The following is a 26,315-nucleotide window of genomic DNA, read 5'->3' as shown; positions in this document are numbered from 1 at the left end:
CTCAGGGTCGTGGGCATGGACAGATCCCTTTTGACATGGGTGCCACAGGGGATAATTCACAGAACAAAAGGTGGCAGGCTCGAGGATCAGGGTGGGGGGTGGGGCATACTCCTGACCAGGATCAGATAGCTAGGAAAAACATAGTAGTTATGTAACTGTGTTTACTATGGCTCAGGTGACTCTGAGAAGGCAGAGGCAGCCCCCTGACAGAAGGCAGTGCCAGAGACTGGGAAGAGTCACAGGGAAGGAGGTCCCTATTAGCTAAGGGAGTCACCAGAGGAGACAGTGTATTGGGATGAAAAGAATTTCTTTGTTGTTGACAACAGCCGGCCACCTGGGACAACCTTCTCTATCCTCAGCCTCTCCCTAAACCATGCCAGCCGTCTGCAGGATTGGGCCAGCAGCAAGTAGAACTGAGGTTGGAGGGAGGAGCTGAGAAATCAGACACCTGGTTCTTGGCTAAATCTTTGGACTTTGCTACTCCCTCCGAAACCACCGCTGACCCTTAATCTTCCTCTTTTCCTATGAGGGATTCTTATCCCCAGATGTGGGCAGAAAAGGAGCAATCAGTCAAGGGTCCTTATGCTCTGTGCTCCCCCCAGTCTCTCCTCCTCTTTGCTGTGAGGCTGGATGGCCACCAGGGAACAAACCTGCAGGGATCCTATTATAGCTCCTCCTTGGTCCAAGCACAGGGCCTAAGGCTCAGGAGAGTGATGTCCACTGGCTCTAGGGCAGAGCCGGTTCTGACCTGAGAGAGGCGATAAGCCCAGCAAGAGCATGGGCCTAAGTAGACAGGTAGAGAAGTCAGAGCAGCTCGGGAGAAAGGCTCAGGTCTCCAGTGGGACCTACCTGGCCTCCTCCTACAAAGCTGTTTACTGGACTCCCTATTCCCATAGAGATGAAACTGCTAGCTCCTGATGGCTACCTCCCTTTGTGAGAAACAGGAAGTAAGGACCTTTGTCAGCTCAGCTGCACCGTCTACATTAAATATTTATCTTGGAGTCCAGGTCAGAGCCCTAGAGAATAAGAGACGCTCGCTGCTGGTGAGAGAGGGTATGGCCAGGATTTCTGGAATTGGAAGATCTTCAGCTTCACCATCTTTGGGGAACAAGGAAGAACATGAAAGAGATGTGGGCCTTCTTAGTCGCAAGGATCCTGACAGGTGGGAAAAAATAACTGGTGACAAGGGAAATGGGCATAGATTTTATTCCTGAGGGAGAGAAGAGGATGGGGCCCAGGGTGGGTAAGCAAGTATCCAAGCTTTAGGGGCAGGAAAATGCACTGCTGCCTGTCCTCAAGAAGTCCCAGAATGCTTTCTGCAGCTGTCTTCTGTGGGCAGGGGCTACCCATCCCGTCCCTCCCCTCAGCTTTCCTGGAGAACCCTAGATTGTCGGAAGGGGCCTTAAAAGTGACCCCGTTTAGGTGCCTGTCAGGGCAGTAATTGCTTTTATAAAGATGCCCTGTAATCATCGATAGACTTGGAACCCCTGTAATTATTCTAAAAGTCCTTCCTGGGAAACCCTGGATCTGCTTCCAGGTATGCACCCAAGGGCCCCCCCACTTCGGCCAGTGCAGTCAGTTTCCACGTGGCAGCCCCGCAGACACTGGAAACTAGCCAGCATGCCTGTCTCTCTCAAGCTTCTCCACAACCTAAACCATCCCTCCTTCCTCTTTCACATGCGATATTGTTTCAGGCTGGTTCACCATGCTGGGATAGAGCTTTTAACCGAACTGAGGAAAGATAAAGCTAATAGCATCAGTAATGGTGGGATTAAAAAAATTTTTTTTTCATCTTTTCTCCATTCCCTCCCTTCTCAGCTTTTGAGTTGAATGATGTGCTTGGAAAACACTCTAAAGTGCATGGTGGCCTCAGGGCAGCAATCTTACACCCAGTAGGCACACATAAATGTTTTCTCATTTTTACAATTGATCATTGATCACTCCCAAAATGGATCCGAAATGGCCCAGTGACTGCTTGCTGTTGGGTAGGTTTGGGGCCTGGGGTCCCAGAGACAAGCTAAGGGCTAACTAAGAATTACTCCGGTCTTTCCATTAGCAGTAAAATCCACACGCTCTGTGGGGACACAGAGGCCTGGGGAAGAGGGGAATGAAGGGATGGCCAGAGGGGTAGGGAGCCAATGGGCGCGGGCTCTTGGGACTGGTGTCAGAGCCTCGGGAACAGCGGAAAAGCAGCAAAATCAAAACAAATACGGTGTATGGGAACACCAAGACCCTGGTAACCCCATCCCTGCCAAAGGGACCCCGCCCTCATCCTCTTCAGGGGCGCGGCGCGCCCCCGGGGCAGCTCCCTACGGCGGATTTCCTCCCGCTGCTGCCCTCGGGCGGTGCTTGCACGTGTGTGAGCATCCGCCCATTTGCTGGTGCACGCGCGCCTGTGTGAGTGGGTTTGTTTGCACACGCCTGGACGCGCGCTTACGAAAGCACAAAGTCTCTCTCCCCAAGGAGGGAGGGAGGCGGCGGGACCTTAACTCGGTTCGCTGAGCCACTCCACTTGTTGGGGCGCCCTTATCTCGGCCCCAGCCTGTCTGCATCTCGGTCCTGTCTCTGAGGCTGCTGGCTCGGTATCAGTTCCTGGCTTGACCCGGGATCTTTAATCATTCCTGCCCTCTGTCCTGGCTCCGCCGTGCAGGGCTGCCTTCCCACAACGCTGGAAATGTCGCTGGAAACTCTGAGTGGCCCTCGCCACCCCACCCCCTCCGCCCCGACGCCAGCCCTGCGGTGGGGGCTGGGGAAGGCAGCTGGGAAACCAGAGCGGGCTCCCCGGGGACCCTCGGCGGCCCCTCCCGGCGCCGCCCGCGGCCGCCCGGCCCCCTCGGCAGGGGGCCACCGCGTCCCAGTGGCGCGCCCCGACGGAGGGCACTCGCACGCCCCGGCCGGCCGGCCCGAGCCCCCGCCCCGCAGACTGGAGAGGCCCAGATTGGAGGGACGCCGACTGCGCCGCCCGCCCGCGCGCTGGTCGCGGTCCTCCCTCCCTGCGCGTGCCCTCGGCCCCGTCGATCCCCTTCTTCCTCCTCGCGCGCCCTGCCTCGCGGAGCCCGTGCTGACCCGGTCACGAGGGCGGGCGGCACAGCCCGGACTTCTCCCTGCCCTCCCTCCTCGAGGGCCCGCCGCGGCCGCACCAGGCAGGAACTGGGCAGAGATGCCCCTACCCTCCCGGGCGTCCTCGGTCCGCGCCACCTGCTCGCTGGGGAAGGTAGGTGCCGCGAAGGGGAGGGGGTGCAGAGGAGGCGGGGGCTCGCAGGCGGGGAGGGACCCGTGCCCAACCCGAATGCAAGGCAGAGTGCCCCTCCCCTTGAAGTCTGGTCCCCAACTCTGGGGTGGAAAGACGTGAAGAAGTCTCTCCTCAATCTAGAAGAGGCGAAATTCGAGAAAACCTGCCCTTGTCCACCTGGACTTGAGGCTGGAAAATACCTGGAAAAGCGCCTAGGGCCAAGCCCCCAAGGTCAGGGCCGTACTTGGAGGTGCAAAGGAGCCTGCCAACTACAAACAGCGGAGCCACTTCACCTCTTCCAGCCCTTGAGGTGAAGGACCGCCAGAATTCCGGGAGGACCCCAGAGATTTCCTGGCACCCGCTCTGTCCTCTGCCAGACGCAGAGCCAGTGCCTCCATGCCCCCATCTCCCTATGAGATGTCGCTCTTAGTGTCTCCTGGCACAGCCTCTGAGAGAAAAATTCAGCCCACTCTTCCCTACCCACCCCTGCCTGTCCCTAGAGGGCACCTGCCACAGGCAACAGTGTTGGGGAGTGGCATCCCTGAAAACCTGGATGCTGTGGGGGGACCTCCCTTCCAGAGGGCAGTTTTCATTGAGCACAGCAGGGTGAGCCCACGGGAGGGGGAAGGAGGCCTGGGTCAGCTGATGGCTGGGACTGCAGATGCTGAGCTCGCATCTTGGCTTCAAGCAGTCGGCTGGGAAGGGAGGGGCTGCTGCTAGAGGCTGCCCAGGCCTCTGGATCCCCTGCTCCCCCCCACCCCTGCCTCAATTTCCCCCTCAAGTGGAGGGAGAACAGCGGGAACTGGGGTGTGTCTGCATGTTTTGCTTTTGGTAGGAGTCCTAATTGGATCCAGCTGGGGAGCTGCCCCTCCTCCAGCCTCAGCCCTCCCCCCCCCCCCCCCCCCCCCCCCCCCCCCCCCCCCCCCCCCCCCCCGCCACAGCCAGGGTTGGGCATGCAAGAGCATTGTCCCCAGTAGGTCTTGCAAACGGCAGAAGAAATCTCCACTCAGAACACAGACAGGGGCCTGCCACCAGCCTTGTCTGTACCCTCCAGCCCCCACGGCCTGAGCTGAAATAGGGCACAGGAGTAATCACAGCCCCCTATTGTATCTCCATCCCCTCTAGTTTCCGTAGGCCTCGTGCTGCTCATATGAACCCCCGCTGCACCCCCCCACAACTACCCTTCAGCTGGCATCCCTCTGTACCCACAACCCCCATGCTCACATACCTCCCGCTCCCACAGTACCTCCCACATGTCAAAATCGCAGCCCTGCGCTAACATTCCACCACACACAAACACAGCACCTCACAAGCCCCGGCCCTTCTCATGAGCCCCCCAGCTCCACAGGCACACACAAACCTAACTTGAACGCAAATGCCAGAATGGCTCCAGCCCTGGCAGTGGAGGTTGGCCCAGCTCTGGTCCAGTCCAACAGCACAGGTGAGGAGGGACAGCCCTGTTGGGCAGCCTGACCACCTTCATCTCCTGGGTGCCTGGAGTCTCCTTCCCCTGACCGAACCTTTGCGTGGGGCAGAAGAACTAGGCTGGCCAGTCAGGCTTGGGAAGACCCTCTGTTCAAAAAATAGTACAGGGACGCCTGGGTAGCTCAGCTGGTTAAGCCTCCAACTTTGGCTCAGGTCATGATCTCACAGTTCATGAGTTCAAGTCCCGTGTTGGGCTCTGTGCTGACAGCTGGAGCCTGCTTCAGATGTTGTGTCTCCCTCTCTCTCTGCCCCTCCCCGACTCATGCTCTGTCTCTCAAAATGAATACACGTTAAAAAATAAAATTAAAAAAAAAAAAAAAACAGCCTGTAGGATACGGGCGCCTGGCTGGTTTAGTCAGGCTAAACTCTTGATCTAGGGGTTGTGATTTCAAGCCTCATGTTGGATGTAGAGATTACTTTTAAAAAATAAAATAAAATCTTAAGGGAAAAAACCAAACAGCCTGGCGGTGTAAAAGAAAGTGGTGTGTGGGGGCGGGGGGCACTCAGCACCACCTCTCCATCATAAGCAACCCCTACTTTGCTCTTATCCACTGCTTTGCTTTCCATCCCACCCCTCCCCAGCACCCTGAGCCCTCGGAGGCTTCACTCCCAGGGAAGAAGGCCAAAGAAGGGAGCTGATAGTCCTCTGAGCTCAGAAGGAGTGGTTTCTGCTGCCTGGAAAGGCCCCCACACTCTCCCCCTCCCATAACCTTGGCACCGATGAGCAGTGGGCGGGTGGCCTTGCTGTCGTTGAGGGCCTCTCCCGCAGCCCAAGTAACCTGTTGTGCCTGCTGGCAAGCAGATGCTCACAGAGGGACTGGAGGAGGCAGGGGGAACTGAAACAAAGTCCTGAGTGCCCAGGCCCTCTGCTGCCCCAGTTCCCTTAGCCTTCCCTCTGGGGGAGAGGGCTGCACCGAGCAGTGAGAGCCCCACAGGGGCTGGCCAGCAGGCCCGTGTGCCCAAGGCTTTGTCCAGCAGGCCTGCTCCTGGCCAACCTCCCCTCCCCCTCGCCTGGCTTCCCCCTCCCCCACTCCCACCCGGAGCTCCTGCCCAGGGCCTAACAAGCAGCCCATTGTGCCTCTGGGAGCCGGCACGGGCAGCCTGCAGGCGAGTGCCCGCAGAGGCCTGTTTCCTGGGTCCTTGAGCTCCCACCCAGCTGGCCTGACCCCCTCCCACAGCTGTCCCCTCCAACCCCCCACCCCAAGGTTGAGCCCAGAGGGCACAGGCAGCCGGACAGAGCCCAGCAGGGCTTTCCCTTCCTCCTTCCTTCCCCACAGAGGACACACAGAAGAGCAGCTGGCACAGCCGGAGCCCTCCAACCTTGATCCAAGCATGCAGGCCCCACCCTGCAGCCTCCCCGCTGGGCTCAGCCTGGACGACTTCATCCCTGGCAACCTCCGGGCCCATGTGGGATCATCCTCCCGAGGGGCACGGGTGAGTGAGACAGTGAGCAGAGGGTTACTGTGGGCCCAGAGTTGATGGGGACCACAAAGGACAGGTGGGGGAGCACGGAGGATTAAAGGAATGGAAGGAAGGAGCAGAAGATAGCTCTAGAGAGCTTTGTTGGCTACCTGCAAAGGGGTCACGCTGGCCCTCCTGCGCTCACCATGGGGTAAACTGCGTCCATGGTTCCCGCCGTTCTGTGAAACTTCGGGCCTGAGCTGCTGCTCCTGGCCCCTCCCCACAGGTGCCTGTGATCCGGAATGGTGGCTCCAACACCCTTAATTTCCAGTTTCATGACCCTGCGCCCAGGACCGTGTGCAATGGGTACTTGCCCTCGAGGAGAGATGCTTCCCGGCAGCCAGGTGGGTCTGCTCCAGGAGCCCCATATTGGGATTGGGGAGAATCAGAGCTTCGGGGGCCCTGCCACCTGGTACCATCCTGTGATGGGCAGGAGGGCCCGGAGGGCAATGGGAAGGCTCTCAAGGTCCTGGGCCTCCAAGCTCAGCTAGCCACCCTTCGCTGTGCGAGTGCTGGTGGCCTGTGAGTGTAAAATGTGATGTGGGAGAGCAGGCTGACGCATCCCTTCCCCTCCCTCTGTACCCCAGTGCCAGGGGAAGGAAGTATGCAGGGGACACGGCCTTGGGAGGCTGGGGGACCTCTAGTGGACGATGTCATAGCTTGGATTTGGGATGGAAGTGTGCAGTAAAGAGTGGGAGCCAAACCCCACAGCAGGGCCTAGGGGCTGCTCCAGTCTGAGCTCACCAGCCAAACAGAAGTTTGGGGAGGCAGCTCTGAGAGCTCGTCAGTTCCTGGGCTCCTGCCAGTCACCAGAGCCTGGGCCGTGGGGTCCAGAAGATCGTGGGACCTTCTGGGTGCAGGTCTACCCTGAGGGCCCCTCTCCTGAGGAGGGAGACATCCTTCCTTGAGCATCCCCTTGAGGCATGTCTGTGTCAAGTAGTTTATTCATTTGGCAAATAATTGTTGAACACTTAGAGCGTGTAGGACACTGAAAAGACACATTTGTAAGCTTTATTTCACTTAACCCCTTGATGTCCTGGAAAGGTAAGGTATAATTGTCAACATCATTCCGGTGAGGAACCTGAGTCTCAGAGATGTTCAGTTGCAGAGGCTGAGCTGAGATTCAAACACTGGTCCTTCCAGGCCTGAAGCCCTTCTGCCGCTACACTGGTGACTTGGCAGCTGAAGGTTCTCCGGAAGTTGAGGACACAGTAGCCATGCCTGGTGAATGAGTTTTTGTCCCTTATCAAGAGCCTTGAGGAGCACCTGGGTGGCTCAGTCGGTTAAGCGTCCGATTTCGGCTCAGGTCATGATCTCGCAGTTCATGCGTTCGAGCCCTGCGTTGGGCTCTGTGGTGACAGCTCAGAGCCTGGAGCCTGCTTCTGCTTCTGTGTCTCCCTTTCTCTCTGCCCCTGCCCCCTTTGCGCTCTGTGTCTCTCTCAAAAATAAAAATAAACATTAAAAAAAAAAAGAGCCCTGTGCATGTGTGTCAGGCACTGTGCCGGGCACGGTCACACCCACTAGATCTCCCTGGATTTCTGCCACGATTACCCTCATTTTACAGAAGTGGAAACTGAAGTACGAGAGGTTGCTTGCTGTGCCCCAGGTCACACAGCCAGTAGGTGGCAAGCTGGCACCTGAATTCTTTGTCCCCTGCACCCTTCTCTGCCACACCCTGCTGCCTTCCCAGCTGGGACTGTCCCCGGCATTCTCTGTCAGCAATGATTCCCAGCCCTCATTCTGAAGACTTTTAGGACAGCCCGAGGAAAGGATAGGGTGGACATGGGCCCAGATTTCTCAAGACAAAATCCATTCTCATTCACTTGAACTAAAAAATAAACAAAGGCCTGTGGTCCTTCCGGGGATGGGGAAGTTTGTAGAGTCCAAGTCATCAGTTCAAACAAACAAGGAGATGTTTAAATTTTTGCACCCACAGGGTCAGTGTTCTGAAAAGCAGAGGGACAAATAAGTTCAGGTGGGACCGCTGCCCTTTGCTAATGCTCTGCCGCACACTCCCCACAGACCCTGCCTGGTATCAGACCTGGCCAGGTCCTGGGAGCCGGCCTCCTGCAAGCCAGAAGACCCCCGCCTCGCAGCACCCACACAACTGGTCAGCCACGTGGACCAAGGACAACAAGCGTCTGGACAAGCGCTGGATCAAGTATGAGGGAATTGGGCCCGTGGATGAGAGCGGCATGCCTATTGCCCCCCGATCTGTGAGTCCAGGGCTGGGGCCCCAGAGGGATGGGACTCAGGGACCCACGCTGAGCTCCATCCACTTCTGTGAATCAAAGTGGGAGCAACAAAGAATGCACCCAAACCATTTCAGACTCATGCAGGGGCTCAGCCATGCTGGGTTTTGGGGGGTCATAAGCCACATAAAATTACAGGTGCTTTTGTGTGTCTGAGTTGCACAGTGGTCTGTAGGGGGGAAAGTGGATCTAGAATGCCCCCCCCCCCGGTTCTTAGAGGAGCCGAGCCCTGCTGTAAGGGCTGAGCCAGGCAGGGATCCCCTCTGTTCATAGCCCCAGGGCCTGGCACAAGCACTGAATGAATGATGGGGCTGAATGAGCCAGCGAGAGTCCTCTGAGTGAGAAGGCTTCACACGGTGGCAGGCATGGAAGGATCCAGGGCCCGGGCTTGAGGCGCCTGCCCTTCTTCCACTCCATGCCTGTCTTGAGCCAGCCACCTGCCTTCAGTTCTCCACCTGAAACTGAACTTGGTAACATACCTCCCACAGCTGTTTTCAGCCCCTGGTGAGGCAGGGGCTGTGAAATGCCATTCCACCCCTGTGTTACTGCATTTGTTTTTCGTTATGTGGAAATACATGTTTGTTGTAGAAACATCAGAAATACAGAAAAGCAAAGGGGAAAAACAGAGACCACCCCAAAACTCACAGCCGCGGGGCCATCGCAGAGGGCAAGCCTTCCCTGTTCCTTGTTCATATGTAATGTGCTACATGAAGTTATCGTTATTAGACATATCACCACAGTCCACCCACTGGGACTTCACAAGTGGCCAGAGAAACGACCAGTATGGAAAAACTCCTGTGGCTTCAGGTCAAGAGGGTGGCCCCACTTTGTCTTTTCTGATCCTAGAGTGTTGACAGCCCCAGGGACTGGTACCGAAGAATGTTCCAGCAGATTCACCGGAAAATGCCGGGTGAGACACCCTATTAGGGCCCTCTCCCTGCCTGAGTAGGGGGGACAGGCAGAAAAGGGAAGTTAACTGCTCAGGGAGGTCTTCTCTACCACCCCAAGCCCTGTGGTGAGGGGTCCTAAACAGGCCAAAGGGTTGGAGCCTCCAAAGTCCTCTCTGTCCTTGGGGGAGGAGGTTGGGGGGTGGGGGTGGAGACGATGACCAGACACTGTCCGTGGTATTCTCTGAAAGTTCTGGGAAGCCATGCAGTCACCTGTTTGTCACATCAGCCCCTGATCACCTATTGAGCACTTACTATGTGTCGAGCACTATTCTAGGTGCTGAAGATAAAACGGGGAATAAAAAAAGAATGTCGCTGCCCCAGTGAAGCTGAAGACAGAGGGAGACACAGAATAAACAGATAAATATTTAATATGGCAGATTGTGGTAAGGGCAAGGGAGCAAAGACCAGTGTGGGCTGGTCAGGGAAGGCCCTGAGAGGTGGTGGCATCTGACCAGAGAGCTGAGGGAGGGAAGGGGTCAGCCCTGCAGAGCCAGGAGAGGAGCCTGGCAGCCGGGGTGGGGAGCAGCAGAGACCGAGGGGCAGAAGCAGGCCATCCTGGAGCAGCAAGGAGAGGCTGGACTGGAGTGAGAGGGGCACTGGTGGGAGACAGAGGCAGAGTGACGGGATCTGGTCACGGAGGGCCTTTAGGGCCATTATCAGGACTTTGGCTTTTACTCTGCAAGAGTTGAGGAGCCACTGGGAGGTTCTGGGCACAGGAGTGACGTGATCTGAAGGCTCGCGCAGGCTGCCAGGTGGGGAGGAGATGAGGGTGCAGGATGCAGCGGGCCACTTAGGGGGCCTGGCTCTAAGCCAGGCTAGAGACCAGCAGTGTCTCAGCCCAGGGCAGTAGCAGTGGGCCTTGTGGGGTTCTGGAGACAGAGTCGTGGGAATGTGCTGCCTGGAAGGGATGTGGCATGAAGGAAAGAAGTCGCGGATGATTTGAAACCTGAGCAAGTCCAAGAGTGCCTTTTATAAATGCAGGGAAGACTGAGACAGGTACAGTCTAAGAGGAGTTCAGTTTTAGATGAGGTCCATCTGGTTGGAGATGTCAAGCAGGCAGTTAATATGCAAGTATGTAGTTCAGGGGTGAGGCCTAAGCTACAGATGGAAACACCTGGGATTCATTCAGAGATATTTTGATTTAAAGCTCCCCAACGAATTCTAATGTGAATCCCCGCATTAGATGATATTTTTTTAAAGCCAGAAGACTAGACAGGATCACCTGGGGAAATAGACAGAGACCCAAGGACTGAGTCCCCAGGCACTTGGATGTTCAGAGGTTTGAGAGTTGAGCAGGAGTCAGTCAAGCAAAGAAGGCACCGCAGGGAGGAAAAACAGTTGTCTTCCTGAAGCCAAGTGAAAAAGGCCTTTCCAAGAGGAACGATCCACTGTGACAGATCTTGCTGATGGGTCAAGTATACTGGCAGTTTTTTTTTTTATTTTTAAAGTTAATTAATTAATTAACTTATTTTTGAGAGAGAGAGAGAGACAATGAGCAAGCAGGGGAGAGGCAGAGAGAGAGGGAGAGAAAGAATCCCAAGCAGGCTCCACTGCGGGGCTGAAATTTACAAACTGTGAGATCATGATCTGAGCCAAAGTCGGACGCTCAACCGACTGAGCCACCCAGGCACCCCTTACACTGACCATTTTGATTTGGTAACATGGAGGTCACTGGGGTCTTTCTCTTATATGAGCAGTTGGGGATAGGGGCATCTGGGTGGCTCAGTCGGTTGAGCGTCCTACTTTGGCTCTGGTCATGATCTCACGGTTCATGGGTTCAAGCCCTGCGTCAGGCTCTTTGCTGACAGTTCAGAGCCTGGAGCCTGCTTTGGATTGTGTGTCTCCGTCTCTCTGCCCCTCCCATGCTCACGCTCTGTCTCTCTCTCTGTTTGTCAATAATGAATAAATGGTAAAAAAATATTTTTTTTTTATAAAAGAGCAGTTGGGGGCAATCATGCTGGGGCTGAAATCCTGCTTACCAAAAGGGGAATTGGGAACAGTGAGCTAATGATGGACAATTGTTTCTTGCAAAGGAAAGCAAAACAGTCCAGGAGCTGGGGGACGTATGGGAGCTGGAGGGAGGCATTTTGGTTTGCATTTAAGACAAGTGCTGTTGTGGCACGTCTGCATGCCAAGGGGGTCAAGTGGGTTGGCTGGTCAGTAGATTTCCCAGGAGGCCCCGGAAAGTCATGAGCACCACGAGGAGAGGGTCTGGGCAAAAGGGGGAAGGACAGGCACTCAGAAAGGGAGTGCAGAAAGGGAAAGAGGGAGAAGGGGAGGTGGAATTGCCCCAACCTGACACAGTGAGGGCCGGTTTACAAAGGTCAGGGAAAGGGTGTGTGTGGGAACACGGGGAGGTTTGGGCAAGTCCACCGCCTGGGTTGGCTCACTCAGGCCCAAAGTCTGCCAGAGGCATTTCAAGCCCTCCAGAGAATTGCCCTCTTAATTCCTTCCCTCCCTCGGGACATTCTTCAGGCCCTGACTCAGCCCCTCGTCCTCTGCTCTCGCAGGACGGCTGGGAGCAGCTGATGCGGCCTCACAGGGCTCGCTGTCCTCACTTGCTGCCCCATCCCTGATCTGGTTCTTTCTGCTCCTGCAGACCTGCAGCTGGACTGGACCTTTGAGGAATCACCCAAAGGTGAGGGGGTGCGGGTGGCCCACCCCAACTCAGTGCCTGCGTTTGCCCATCTTGTAAGCCTGGCTTTGAGGCTCCCCAGTTGGCTTCGTTCAACTTGAGGAGTGCCTGGAGCCCATTTCCAGTGAGCTCCAAGTCCCCTGGTAGGTGGCGACGAAGAGCCCTAGCTTCACCATCCAGGAGATGTCTTAGCCCTGGCTCTGATTTCTCTGGGCTTCTCTCTCCTCATCTGTAAAATGGGGACACAACCTATCCCAGAGCTGTGGAGATTTAATAAAGAGTGTGAAGCCCTTGGTGCACATCCCAACCCTGTTCCCACAAGCCACCCAAGAGCATGTGTGAGTGTGGGCGCCAGAACTGCCAGTGGTCATCCAGGTATCCTCCAGCTCAGCTCTCACTTCCCCTGGCCTGTCTTCTCCCACCCTCAGTGGCTTCCTCCCGTGCCGCCTCTGCAGACTCAAGACATCCAGGGCCCCAGCAAAGACCGGCTGCCAGGCCAGGCCAGGCCTCTTCTCTGAGTGGGTGAGCCATCCTAGGAAAGGGGCCCAAGTGCTGCAGAGGGGTGTGGGCTTCCTTGTGGGGACTGGCACCCCCTGGTGGCCATGGCCGGTGCAGCCTCTCCATGCCCCCCTCCCTCCACCCTATCCCACAGCTCTGCCCCTTCTTGGGGTCCCCACCACTCCAGATACCCTCCTCCCAGCCGGGGCCAAAGGGGAATGGTGGGCAGGGGTGCACTTTGCTTCCATTTCTGGTCAGGAATGCCTATGATTCTTTTGTGGTTGGCTGTGGGAACTCGTCACACCAAAGATCCATGGGTCATATGGGGTGGAGTGGAGTGGCCCACAGCGAGGCGTGGACCTGTGGCCATTCACTCCACAGCCTGAGAGAAAACAAGGGGTGCAGAAGAGCCCAAGTGTCCTCCCAGGTCGGGGGAGATGAGGATGAGAGAGGTGCCCTTCCACATAAGTGAAGAGTGTAGTTCCTCTGCTCTGCACAAACCCAGCCCAGGCTGCCAGGGGCCTGGAGGGGCTCAACCAGACTTTGAGAATCAGGAGCTCTGCCTCAGAGCGAAATCAATGCGTTTCTTATTCCTTTACAGGAAGGGATTACCCTCACTACCATGGCCATTACTGGCCTGTGGCTCTTGGCATCATCAATAAGATAGAGGCTAAGAGCTTAAGATTTGAACCCAGAATCTGGATTCAAGCTGCTGTGCTGCCGCTAGCCATGTGACCTTGGGCACCTTAACCAATCTCAGCCATCTGTTGAGTGGGGACCACAGGGTGGTTGCGAGGATCAAGGCACATAGCCAGTCCCCACAAACATTACTAATATACAGGCTTAAATATGACTAGAGCTTCCTTAAATTAGGAATGGTGTGTTCTCATTACCACTGTTATTACTAATAGTATTATTTCTAAAATAGGGAATAGAATGATACAGCCAATAAATCCTGACCCTCCAGTCAGACATTCCATCATTTGATAAGCTTGGTACAGTGATTCCACTTGGTGGAAACATTCAAACTCAACAGAGGCTGGAACATTTAAGCCAGCCAAGAAAGGAGCCCTGGAGGGGAACTAGAGCCAATGTGACCATGTGGAGCCTTGGTGGCTGCAGTGGTTTCACAGATGACATCACTGAATCCAGAACGCTTAGGGAACTGAGGCCGAGGGAACAGAAAGAGCTTACCCGGGGCTCCTGAGTCAGGGCCAGAGGCTCTTCCCCCTCCCCTGGGTTCTCCTTGGACTAGGATGTGGTCCCACACTCGGGCACGTGTATAAGACTGCTCAGCTGTGACAGCCGGAAAGGCCATCTTCATCGAAGCTGCACAGACATGCATAGCCCCAGCCACGGGGCCAGACTGAACATGAATGCAGGGTGTTTCACCAAGGCCAATAGGAAAGAGCTAGCTACAGCTTCACCACACCCTCATGAAGGTGGGAAGCCTTTCCCATATTATAGGTATCGAATCTGAGGCTCAGAGAGCTCACTCACTTGCCAAAAGGTCACAGCTAAGTGGCAGAGCTGGCATTTGAACTCAGAGCTCATAACTTTCCACTAGGTAACACTGCTTTCACAGGCTGGAGCCAGTAGTGAGGAGCGCTGTGTGTATGTGCAGGGCTGTTTTCTCATGTATGCCTCAGTCTCCCTAAAAGGAAACTGAAGAAATGTCTTCCCTGTCTTTAGAAGAAGCTGGGACGTCTCTGAAGAGTTTTCTAGAAGCACCTTCAACTGTAATCCTGGAGCATCCTCCTCCCTACACCAGACCCCACATCAGGTAGCCTGCCCAGCATCCTCCCCACACTGCCACTGGTGCTGTGCCCTTTGGCCAGTCCCCTCTGCTGACAGAGCATGGATAATGCCCTCTCAGTTTGGGGCCTGTCCTGTGCAGCCAAAGCAGCCCAGAATCCTTAGGAGAGCACTGGCAGGCACAGGGGTGAGACAGCAGCCCACCAGCCTGTTTTTTGAGCCTGGACAGTGTCCTGGTTCTCCCCCTCCCACTCAAGCTGATGCCCACCTACTTGCATACAGGTGTCCAGATGCCAAGAGAAAGCCGAAAATGTCTGGACGGAAGATTCTTGGAACCAGTTTCTGCAAGAACTGGAGACTGGGCAAAGGGTGAGTGTCCTCCTGGCCCTCTGAGAGTGGACGTACTCCTTAGCTAGTGCATTTTGGAAAATGCGTTCACCTCTCCGACTTACCCTTCCCACCCTCAGCCCAAGAAACCGCTAGTGGATGACCCTGTTGAGAAGCCCTCCCAGCCCATTGAGGTGAGTACTGCAGTACAGGCTGGTGGAGGAGGGAGACAGCTATGGTGGGGGACAAATGAGGGAGACTTCTGGGTGGGATTGGCTTCCCTGACCGTGGGCAAAGGCCAGGGACCCAAAGCTCTGACCTTCTCCAGTCCCACAGAGCTGACCTCTGTACCCCCAGCACCTGGGACAGTGCCTGGCATACAGTATACACTCAAATATGTGTTGCATAAATGTCTATTGACCAAAGCAGGACCGGAGAAGTGAGTGGTCAGTGTGGACTTGTCAGGAAGTGTTCTTGGAGGTGAGCTGGACTTTCAAGAGTTGGGAGAGCTTGGCTAGGCTGAGAGAGGGCACCCGGTGTTGGGGAGACACAGAGGCAAAGGCTAGCAGGGCAGCGGGAGGGAAAGCAGGGGGAGTACAGGCTGTGGAAAGCCACAGAAGAGTTGATTAGAGAGGACACAGGGAGCCTTACAGGCTCTGGAGCAGGGAAGTAACAAAAGACACAATCAGGAAGTACTAAGGGACTATCTTGCGAGTAGGGACCAGGCAGCCCAGTCAGATGGGAGCGACCAGTGAGAAGCTGTGGAAGGGCCATCCTGATACCCTGAGACAGCTCCGGGCAGGCCCACAGACAGGCAGCCTGCCCTTTACCCAAGCACTGCATGCTTTGTCCTGCTGCCCATTGGTTTCTCACAGCTGACCTTCCATCAGTGCTCCCGCACTGTGCCCTCCACCGCTCCGCGCTCCCCGCCCCCAGTCACTGCCCCAGTCTCTCTGCACAACCCGCCCCCAGGTCCTGCTGGAGAGAGAGCTGGCCAAGTTGAGTGCCGAGCTGGACAAGGACCTTCGGTCAATTGAGACCAGGCAGCCATCCCCCAAGGTACCGGCCTCCCAGGCCCCTTCTGAGTGACTCTGGGACCCGGAGCCCGCAGCAGCTGAGCGCGGGTGGGAGGGGCAGGCAGACCAGAGGTGTTGCCTCCAGCGCGACCTTGGACGGACTTCGTCCCGGTCTGCTCTGTCCTTTATAAAATGCAGGGCGTTGACTTTTCCAAATGACCCCTAAGAACCCTTCCAGGCCGACTCCACGTCAGCCTGACGTCCGGGTGCCGGGGGCTCCCCGCCCCGGCCTCGCCCCGCCCCGCCCCCCTCCCCCGGACCTCAGCCCGCAGGGACCCCAACCCCTACCCGGCCCCGGTTTCCTGGGCCGGCCTCCCCTCTTCCGCCACCCGCACGGTTCCTCCCCCGACCCGTCGGCTCCTCCCGGGTTCCCGGCCCTCCCGCCTGCGCGGGCGACTCTAGGACCCCGCGTCCCTCCTGCCCCTTCCCACCCCTCCCGCCCTTCCGAGCCGCAAACTTTTCCGGAGGCGGCGGCCTCGGCTGCCGTGGGGCCCCGGCGTCCCGGGCCCTGACTGCGCCCCGTCTCCCTGCACAGAGCTCCCAGGTGCCCCGACGGTCCCGGGACCCGCGGCCTCCAGCGCGGTGAGTGGCCCGGCGGGGCGCCGCGGACGTGGCGCGGGGAGAGGGCGGCCGCGCCGCGAAGGGGGGCGAGCCCCGCGGAGGGCCCGGGAGGAGGAGCCTGGAGGCCGGCCAGTGGCCGCAGAGGGAACGCTGTCCCCGCCCGAGGACCGGGTGGCCGCGGCCGGCGGCGGAGAGAGGCCGGGGGAGCCTCGCGCTTCCCACGCGCCCTCCCGCGGCCCCAGGCCGCACCCTTTCCCGGCCGCGACCGCTGGGGAAGTAGGACATCCTGTTCAGAGCCCGGGACGTGGGAGACGCCTTGGGAGAAGGCGGCGGGAGATGCGGGGAGACATTTGGGCGGGCAGGGGTGAGTGGCGTAGGGTGTGAGGCCCCGGACAGGTGGCTCACTCGCTGTGTCCCGCGCAGCCCGGCCTCCGCCTGGAGCTCCAGTCCCCCGAATGCACTTTACCAGGGTTCCTCCCGGCCCCTGAGCCCCCACAGAATGGCGGATGGAACAAGCCCCTTCCTAGGTCGCAGGGACTTTGTCTACCCTACCTCGGCCCGAGGTAAGGACCAGCTCTTCTTCTCACCCAAGACGCCCGCACCACGCGCCAGTTATGCTGGCGCCCCAGGGGGCGGGGTGGGGGCGGGGAGGCAGGAAGTTCTTAGAGCCCCCTGCTTCCCGGGGTCCCTGTCCTGGGGTTGCGGGAGCGGAACGCCATCCCAACCCCGCCCCCCAGACGTGGCGTTCCCAAGCTGAGGGAGCGCTTCTCCACAGACCCTAGTGCTTCTGAACGAGCGGGCAGCCCGGCCAGGAAGGAAGAGAAGAAGGTAAGGAAGGGTGGGAGCACAGGGTCGGGGTGCAGGGGGGGTCTGGGGTGCGACCCGGTGATAGCTGTTTCAGACCGGCCGCCCGCTTGACTGAGGTGACTCCCTCTGTCCTCTCCCCCTGCCCAGAGGAAGGCTGCCAGACTCAAGTTTGACTTCCAGGCACAGTCCCCCAAGTAAGTGCCCTCTGTCTCCTCCCCCGCCCAGGACATCTCTGCACCCTATGGGAGGAGGGGAGGACAGGGCTGCGTGGCCTCCCCAGAGGGTGGAGGAGACTCTCCGTGCACTAGACAAGGTCCAAAGGGAAGGATTGGGAGGGCCTCGCCTTGCTGGATGTCCTTACTCTGGCCTGCAGGGAGCTGACTCTGAAGAAGGGTGACATTGTCTACATCCACAAGGAGGTAGACAAGAACTGGCTGGAGGGGGAGCACCATGGCAGGCTGGGCATCTTCCCTGCTAATTATGTGGAGGTAAGCAGGAGAGCAAGCAGGAGCGCGGCTGGGAGGGTGGGAGGGTTGCAGAGACTTAGCCTGCAGACCCACGGGTCCCTCCACAGCCCTTCTATGGAGCTGACTGCTTTCCGCACGTCGTACAGGCTTCCTAGTAGGTAAAACTGTGAACTCCAGGGGCAGGGGCCAGGTCAGTCTCATTCGTGCCCTTGGCCCCCACAAGGCTGCACCCAGTGCTTTGCCTGTACTCAGGACGTGTTTCTTAAATGAGGACTAAAGGTAGAACCCAGCCCGTGGAGGAGAACCAAATGGCCCCATTCCTGCACGAGAGGCCACCAGCCCAGACTTTCACCATTCAGCATCCATCTCTCTCAAGCACGCAGCGTGTGACAGTTTCCTAATCACATCACATAGACTTGCATCACTTTCTTCATCTATCTTACCTTCCTGGTTCCTCTCATTAACCTGAGAATAGATCAGTCATCTCCATTTGACAGACGTCCTTGTAAGGTTCAGAGACAAGTGGCTAAGTACAGGATCCAGAGGTGCCTGGCTGGCTCAGTGCGTAGAGCATGTGACACGTTATCTTGAGGTTGTGAGTTCGAGTCTCACATTGCGGGGTAGAGTTTCCCTAACAAAATATATAAAACCTTATTTTCCTTAAGCATTTAATGATATAAATTTCCCTGTAAGCACTGCTTTAACTATGCCCCACAGGTTTTGATATTTTGTTGTTGTTTTTCTTTTCATTCAACTCAAACTATTTTCTCATTTCCTTTGTGACTTCCTCTTTGACCCATGGATTGGGTTATTGTTTAATTCAGGCTCTTGATTTGATAAGTATCAGTAGGCCTCCCTTACTTTCAGAACAGTCTCTCTGATTCTGAAACTCCATAAAGTATACACAGTATTCCATGTTATTAGTCATTTACATCTTAGTATGAAATAGTTTATTGGCTTCTTGGTATTTTTATGAGTAGGGTGAATCAAAGGGAACATGGGGATTCTGGGCACCTGGGAGGGTAGAAGGGAGAAGAAGAGGAATACTTGGTTCTCAGCAGTGGTGTTAGATCCTCACATTTAGACCAGGTTACAAGACATTCACTGCCTTTTGGAACTCTTCATTTACTTCTGTGCTCCAATTTAAACTGTCACTTAGGACTGGCTTCCATCTTTGTTCTGCCACTGCCTACTCCACATACCATTAGGGGAAATTCTTCCTCCAGTAGCCTTCTGGGATTAACCACCCTTTGGCTGTGCCCACTCTGGCTACCCTCAGACTTGAGTCTGGTGTCTGTATCGTCGCTGGCTTCTGGGGCACATCACCCATACCATCTTCTCTTTGTTCCCTCACCCTCCTGGGAATTTCAGGTCTGTGCCTAGTTGATGTCTAGGCTGAGTCTCATGACCTTTCTTCCGGTAGGTTCTGCCTGCAGATGAGATCCCTAAGCCCATCAAGCCCCCCACCTACCAGGTGCTGGAGTATGGAGAAGCAGTGGCCCAGTACACTTTCAAGGGGGATCTGGAGGTGGAGCTGTCCTTCCGCAAGGTGCGGCCAGGCAGGAAGGGGGGGGAGGGTGACAGGGGCTGGTGAAGACATGGGTAAATATGTGCAGTAAAAAACATGTTTTTAAGGAGTTGAGTGTACACATCTTCACCCGGTATTTAAATTTTTTTCTAATCTCTTTGCATATGTTTCCTTTAATTTAGCCCAGTTTTTCAAAACTTTGAAACTTCTAGAGTAGTTGTGCTTTTTTCTGTTGTAGGTTGGTAGGCTGTGCGGATCATCATCAGCATTTTTAGAAGAACGGAATAGAAATGTTGTAGTGCCTTGCATGTAGAAAGGGTATTTTATCAAACTTTTAGGCACTTACCTACGTACCCATGTGCGTGTGTGCGTACTGGGTTGTTATTAGAAAGTTATTTTTTACTGTAGATCATAATCGAGGAAGTTTGAGAAAGTCCTAGAAAGCAGGGAGCTGGCCTCACTTTGGTTGATTTTAGGGGCAGAGACCATGAATGCCCCTAGTGAAGTCCTCCAGAAGTGCTGGCTCCTGGGAGAGAGGGGGGAGGAGGTGGCTGGGTGAAGAGAGGTGGGGGGCAGGAGACGGCTGGGGACCATCCTCCCCAGGGTGGCCCTACCTAACGTCAGTCAGCATGTGGGCTTGAGGATGCACTGGCTGTCCCCGGGAGTTTGTTATTGAGTTTGTTGCTTCTTATGAGCCTGCCACTGACCTCCCATGCTCCTCACAGCAACATGATTGTTATCTCCACTTAACCAGTGAGGAAACCAGGCTCCGAGAGGCAAAGTAACTTGTCCAAGGCCACACAACTTGAAATTGGCAGAGCCACTGGGCTCCCTGGTGACTGGAACTCTGGGGAGAGGGCGCCATGGAGGCAGAGGGGTACATTTCACGTAGGCTCCCCAAAGAGGCAGGACTCAATCCACGCCCAGTGTGGCTTGCTGTGGGAAGAGCCCGGGCAGCCTGGGCTTGACTCCTGACTTCACCATCTTTTAGTTATGTGATTGCATAACCTGCTGACCTGCTCTGAACTTGATCCCTCCGTGCAGGGCATTAGGTTTAAATGAGACAGCCCTCATGGGCACCGCCAGGGGCAGGTACCCAGGAGGGCCTTACAGACGCTGATGCCTTCCTGCACCCCCAGGGGGAGCGCATCTGCCTGATCCGCAAGGTGAACGAGAACTGGTATGAGGGGCGCATCTCCGGCACAGGACGCCAGGGCATCTTCCCTGCCAGCTATGTGCAGGTGTGCCGTGATCCCCGGGTCCGGATCTGCGACGATGGCCCCCAGCTCCCTGCATCTCCACGCCTGACCACCGCCCGTCTGGCCCGGCACTCCAGCTCCCCACTAACGCCACACAGCCCAGTTGATCCTGACTGCGGGAGCCGGACATCCCCGCGCCGCACTGGCTTCTCCGTCCCCACCCAGGAGCCCAGAGCCCAGAACCAGGTGAGGTGTCCTGCCTCAGCTTAGAGAGCCAGTCCCTGCTCCCCACACAATTTCCTCCATTCCTTTGATGGAATCCTTTGGATTCCTTCCTACTCTGCCCCAGGACAGGTCAGTGGGATAGCTGGGCAGAACCTTGCACTGCAGAGCCGCCCTGGCCTCATGGGCCTCAGATCTCTCAAGTTGGTTCTGACTTTTGAGCTGCAGCCCAGGGGGCCCTGGGGCAGCCAGCCAGCCAGCCTTAGGTGTGACCCCCAAAGCCAGCCCAGACCTCCTGACCCAATAGACTCCACTCTTGTGATTTGCCTATATCAGTGTCTGGGACAGGGTCATGGGGGGGTCAGAGGTCTGCTATTCACTTGTTGTGTGACCTGAGGCAGATGACATACCCTCTCTGGAATTAGGTTCTCTCCACTGTGGAATGGGGATAATAATTCCCCCTGGAGAGGGTCCTCGGGTGGGTTTGAACTAAAAGTTTATAGTAGCTGATGGGTAAAAGATACCATTGGTCGTCATGCTGACAAGCCCACAAACAAGTGCACTCACTCCGGCGCTCACGCATTCACTCAGCGAACTGATGTGAGCCCTGGGCGCCTCCCGTGCTTTGTGCTGACATTTAGAATCGGCCACCTACCCTAGCTGGCGTCAGCTTCCTGGCCCCTGTGAAGTGCGATGCTCAGACAGGCTTCTCTGCCATGGGGGTATGGAGGAGGAGCCGGGGGCAGCAGTAAAGTGGTAGGGCCCCTGCACTTCCCCTTCCTCATGCTTGTGTGTGCCTGCCTTTCCAGGGTCTCGGCACCCCTGGGCCAGCTCTGTCCCATCCTGGAGGCTCCAGTCGTTCCCTGGACCTGGGGACCTCCCCCAACACCACTCAGATACACTGGACCCCGTGAGTACAATCTAGGGGTGCTTGGTCAGGTGGAGTGTTGCTTGGCAGGCAGTGCTAAGCACAGTGATGCCCCTCCCCCCCACCCCATAGCTTGCCCTTTCTTCACTAAGATGGATTTGGTAAACTCCTGCCTTGGGCACTGATGGATGATTTGCTGGGGGGCCACTTGTCTGTGCTGGTCCGGACTTGTCCCTGTCAGCTGTATGGCCTTAAAGGAAGCCTCCCATACTCTGCCCTTTGGCCTCCATCTCCTCACTGTGTTTCCAGCCCTGAGGTCTGCATGTATGTGTAAAGTGTGGGAACTGTTAGAACAGACCTGAAGGTGCTCAGAGCTCAGAGGAGGAGGGGCTGGGGTGGGGAGGGCTTGGAACGCAGGGAGCAGGCCTGGGGAAGGATGCACTGAAGCCAGACAGAGTTGCCATTCTAGGAGCTGGGCCAAGGGCCAGTGGGATCATCTGGAAAATTCAGAGGACACGGCAACACTTGGGTTAGACTCTCCGAGCCTGATCTGAGGCAGGGGCCAGGCTCTAGCAGTTGCCATGGTGCTGTCTGTCGCCCACAGGTATCGGGCGATGTACCAGTACCGGCCCCAGAATGAAGATGAGCTGGAGCTGCGGGAGGGGGATCGGGTGGACGTCATGCAGCAGTGTGATGATGGCTGGTTTGTGGGTATGTGGGCCTGGTGGGTGGGCTGGGGGGCAGGCTGGAAGGGTGTTTCTGGGTCCCAGGGGGATGGGCTGAGGGGCAGACCGGAAGGGGGGTATCTTTGAGTCCCTGGCAGGATAGCTGGGGAATATCTCAGGGTCCTGGGGGGTTAACCTGGGGGACAGGTCAGAGGGGGTATCTTGGGGTCCCTGGGGAGATTTGGTGGGCTGTGGCTGCCTGCCAGTGTCTATTCAGGAAAGATCTGCAGTCCAACTGATGAGCCCAGGGTCATTGATGAAGCCAGTATGGACTCAAGGCAGCAGCATTCCTGACTCTCACAGCCCTGGTCCTTCCCACCACACACCTGTCTCTGATGGAAAGGACCAAGTCTCACACCCATGTATATGCACCCGCACCCTCAGTTAGCAGCTGGTTCCCCTGCCCACAAGAGGGAGTAGAGAAAGATCCTGGTCCTTAGGGCTGGTCCTAGGGCAGCTCAGGCAAAGGGCTAACGCAGGAAGCCTCAAGTAGGCCTTGGCCTGGTCCAAGGTGACCAACTCAGCAGGCTTCACGCAGCCTGTTTCCTCAGAGTGGGCAGGGCCATGTAGGCTTCAGCTTCAGAGGAAGGGGCCGTCCCCAGTGAGTGGTGAGCAGCCGAGCCCCTCCCGCAGCAGGCTGCAGAGCCTAAAGGGTGGCAAGGCTGCTTGGGCAAGGGTGGCCCCAGGGGCAGTCTCTTGACCTGGAAACCCACCGTTTCTCATCTGAATCCTAGCACCTCACTGCTGACCAAGTTTCAGACACATGAGCGATTACAGAGCCCTAACGTGTTCATGGTGCCTGTCTCGGAGGGGTGGGCTTGGGGGCACATTGTCATTTTACTCTGTACACTTTTGATTGATTTACTTATTTAGTTAGTTTATTTGTTTATTTTGAGACAGACAGAGAGTGAAGGAGAGGGGCAGAGAGAGTGGGAGAGAGAGAAGCCCAAGCAGGCTTCACACTGACAGCACAGAGCCCGATGCTCCAACTCACAAACTGTGAGATCATGACCTGAGCTGAAATCAAGAGTCAGATGCTCAACTGACTGAGCCATCCTGGTGCTCCTGCTTTTGAATTTTTTTTTTTTTTTACTACTAATAAAGTTTTGCAAATAGAGACAAGAAGAAAAAGCACGACTTTTATGGTATAAGCCACAAGTACTTTTAGAGGGAAGACTTAGAAAGTTCAGTGTCTTAGTAACACTACCACAGTTCAAGTGCTCAGTAGCTACATGTGACTAGTGGTTATCATTTTGGACAGGGAGGGATTCCTGGAGGAAGTGGGGGAGCTAGGCCTTGAAGGACAAGGGAAGAATTGGGGGAGGCATCCCAGGTCGGGGAACAGTCTCAGCAAGGCCTGGGGACAGGGTGAGCATAGGCTGCTCTTAAGGGAGTCAGTCAGGATACCAGCCTGACAGGAAGAAGGTTCAGGACTTTACTTTCATTATATATTCCTACGTCTTCTAGCATTCCTCCTTTTCCACCCCAGATCGTGGGTTTCTTTGGGGTTGTAGCAGACCCAAGTCCTGGATTTTATTCCCATCTCTATGGCTAAGTACTTTTGGGGAATTCACTCAGCCTCCTCTTTAGGCCTTGCCTGCCTGTTACATCTCTAAGTTGAAGGTGAAGGATGTCTGGGTGGCTCAGTTGGTTAAGTGTCTAACTTTTGATGTTGAGTCAGGTCATGATGGTGGTGAGATGGAGGCCTGCATCAGGCTTTGCACTGGGTGTGAAGGCTGGTTGGGATTCTGTCTCTCCCAAAATAAGTAAACATTTTTAAAAAATAAATTGAAGGTGGTGGGGCACATGGGTGGCTCAGTCAGTTAAGCATCCGACTTCGGCTCAGGTCATGATCTCAAGGTTTGTGAGTTTGAGTCCCATGTCGGGCTCTGTGCTGACAGCTCAGAGCCTGGCGCCTGCTTTGGATTCTGTGTCTCCCTCTCTCTCTGCCCCTCCCCTGCTCACTCTCTGTCTCTCTCACTCTCTCTCTCAAAAATAAATACATATTAAAAAAGTTGTTTTTAGGGGCACCTTGGTGGCTCAGTCAGCTAAGTATCTGACTTTGGCTCAGGTCATGATCTCATGGTCTGTGGGTTTGAGCCCCATGTCAGGCTCTGTGCTGACAGCTCAGAGCCTGGAGCCTGCTTCGGATTCTATGTTTCCCTCTCTCTCTGTTCTTCCCATGTTTGCACTCTAACTCTCTCTCAAAAAATAAACATTAAGAAAATTAAAAAGAAATTTTCTCTAAAAATAAATTGAAGGTGAGAGCAGTGAGTTTCCTCCAGATTTAAGGTCTGCTAAATCTCATATTTAAGCTCTGAATTCATCCTCCTGCTTCCTTACTTTCCTGAGGAATTTTGGGTAATTCAATGCTGTGTGCAAAGTTATACACTACAGAGTACTCAAATTCAGTCATTGAATTTAGGAAGTGTAGTTTTGCCCAGCTGCCCACTAGGGGGCAGAAATGAGGAAAGCACATCCTTCATCCCTGGGACAGGGACTCCACCTGCAGCTCCCGGCACTGCCAGTAGGGAGGAGGTCCCGCACCCCTACGTTCCTAGCAAATAAAGAAGTCTGGGGGGAAATGCCTTTTCTCTTTTTCTCTTTCAGGTGTCTCCCGGAGGACCCAGAAATTTGGGACATTCCCTGGAAATTATGTAGCTCCGGTGTGAGTGGTCTCCGTGGCAACTCAGAGGCGAGCCAGGATGGGGTGGGGAGCAGTGGCACTTACAGGAGGGAGAGAGGACCCCCACCCCCATCCTCCTTCCCCAGGACCTGAGCTGCTGGCATCCGCAGACAACCCCAGCAGCCATTCTTTGGAGCCCCCTCGAAGCCCCCTGGACTGCTTCCCACCCACAACTCACAAACATTCCTCCAACAGCCTTTTTATTTCCTCCCCTACCCCACTCCCCAAATATAGAGGTCTGCTTTGAAGTGGAGACTGTTTCCAGGCCTTATTGAGACCAGACCCCAGAGCCCCCCCACCCCGCCCTGCTATGGCGTTTCCTCTAACAGGGACCAGCTCCCGGCTTCACCCCCATGGGGTTCCTCTAACAAGGACCAGCTTCCTAACCTAACAGAGACCAAAGGCCGCCTCTGCCTGGAGGACAGTCCTCCTCTTTCAGCCCGGCTTGCCTGCCGCCCCCTTTGCCTTCCTGCTTCCAGCTGGGCTTGGGAGTGAGGTGGGAGAGGGACCCAGCACCTCCTCAGTGCCCAAGGCCTGGTGAGAGGTCTTGCCCGAAGGCACCCTCTTCCCAAAGGCCGCCAAGCCCTGGGCCTGGGCTGTGCGTGCCATCCTGCGGCTGCAGTGCCCAGGAAGGGCTGGGCCTCCGACGACTGGCCTACTCCAAGTGTTTTCCTGGAGAACTGATGTGTGCTGTCCGCCTGCCTCCCCAGCTCCTCCAGCCCCCAAGTCCCCCCTGGAAGAGGATGTAAAATAAATCTGGATACCAGGGACCTTGCCAGTCCTTTTCCTTCTGGGCGGGAGAGGGCTCCTCTGCTTGGGGTTGTGGGAATTCTTTCTGCAGTCGGCTGTGCTGGGAACCAGGTGGGATGCTGAGTGTGTGTGTGCAAGGGGAGGCTGGAAAAGTACCATCATTATCTCTAAAGATCTCAGCCCCCAGGCCTCAGGCAGAATGGGGCAGCCCCCAGGATCAGATGGAGGTCTGACGAGCAGACCAGCGCTGAGAGAGAACTCACGTCACAGGGCCCAGGGCGAGGCCTGAGTGTGGGGAGAAACCAGAGATGGGAGCTGAATGTGGCCTTGTGTGCAGGCTGTTTTGATTCCAGAGTGGCCATGGGGTTGCTGGGCTAGATGACATTTCTAGCTGTTCTCCTCCTAATGTTTTCCTTCTGTGTGCTTCATTTCCACACCGAAGCTCTCACATGTTTGTTTACTTTCTTTGAGCTCGGGCTTTTGAGCAATCGATTGTGGGAAGCTGGGAGTGGTGGGGCACAGCTTAGCCAGAGCAGTTGTTCTCGCCCAAGGTTTCAGAGTCCTGGGGCCCGGTGGATCCTGCAGGGCGACAGCAGTGGCACAGTCTGGGCCTGGCTGCTCTGCCAAGAAAGGGAAGTACAGCCCTTGGCAGCTGCTGGGAGTTGAGCAGGGCATGCGGTGCTACACGTGTATGCTCTGACATAAGCGTCTCGGTGACAAGTATATGATTCCATTTTATGGGACAAGAGACTGAGGCTGAGAAATTAAGTTGTCTGGGCCATATCATTATAAAATGTGAAGTCAGATCCAATGATTCTTGCCACCTCTCTG

The 26,315-nt window shown here is 55.9% G+C and overlaps 1 protein-coding gene across 4 annotated transcripts; it reads left to right on the top strand.

Annotated features, from left to right (window-relative positions):
• The first annotated feature begins 301 nt into the window (after positions 1-301).
• On the top strand, positions 302-25,504 carry SORBS3 (sorbin and SH3 domain containing 3). 4 transcript variants are annotated; one of them, XM_039243752.1, is made up of 21 exons: positions 302-1,162; positions 5,995-6,151; positions 6,450-6,522; positions 8,201-8,394; positions 9,277-9,340; positions 11,980-12,018; positions 12,444-12,537; positions 14,206-14,296; positions 14,551-14,637; positions 14,736-14,789; positions 15,568-15,654; positions 16,207-16,253; positions 16,656-16,795; positions 17,008-17,060; positions 17,187-17,233; positions 17,413-17,527; positions 18,930-19,055; positions 20,174-20,479; positions 21,265-21,365; positions 21,928-22,034; positions 24,659-25,504. In XM_039243752.1, exons 1-21 carry the CDS (start codon positions 918-920, stop codon positions 24,718-24,720), a joined length of 2,289 nt encoding a protein of 762 aa, XP_039099683.1. In that variant the 5' UTR covers positions 302-917; the 3' UTR covers positions 24,721-25,504. The 4 variants fall into 4 exon arrangements, with proteins under 4 accessions (XP_039099683.1, XP_039099682.1, XP_039099684.1 ...); XM_039243751.1 differs by having other exon boundaries at positions 6,405-6,522; XM_039243753.1 differs by lacking the exon at positions 302-1,162 and adding an exon at positions 2,168-3,214 and having other exon boundaries at positions 6,405-6,522.
• The last annotated feature ends 811 nt before the right edge of the window (positions 25,505-26,315 follow it).

This window comes from Hyaena hyaena, unplaced genomic scaffold (genome assembly GCF_003009895.1).
Source record: "Hyaena hyaena isolate Hyena2069 unplaced genomic scaffold, ASM300989v1 scaffold_230, whole genome shotgun sequence".
In the NCBI taxonomy this organism is placed as follows: Eukaryota; Metazoa; Chordata; class Mammalia; order Carnivora; family Hyaenidae; genus Hyaena; species Hyaena hyaena.
Note: the sequence above shows the minus strand (reverse complement) of the source record. Positions and strands in the feature narration are given on the sequence as shown.

Excerpts from the sequence above, each read along its gene's own strand:
- SORBS3 (XM_039243751.1), top strand. The coding sequence starts at position 918 with ATGGCTACCTCCCTTTGTGAGAAACAGGAAGTAAGGACCTTTGTCAGC. Across the intron at positions 17,061-17,186 it reads CCAGGAAGGAAGAGAAGAAG|AGGAAGGCTGCCAGACTCAA; the intron begins GTAAGGAAGGGT and ends CCCCCTGCCCAG. Across the intron at positions 19,056-20,173 it reads TGGAGCTGTCCTTCCGCAAG|GGGGAGCGCATCTGCCTGAT; the intron begins GTGCGGCCAGGC and ends CTGCACCCCCAG.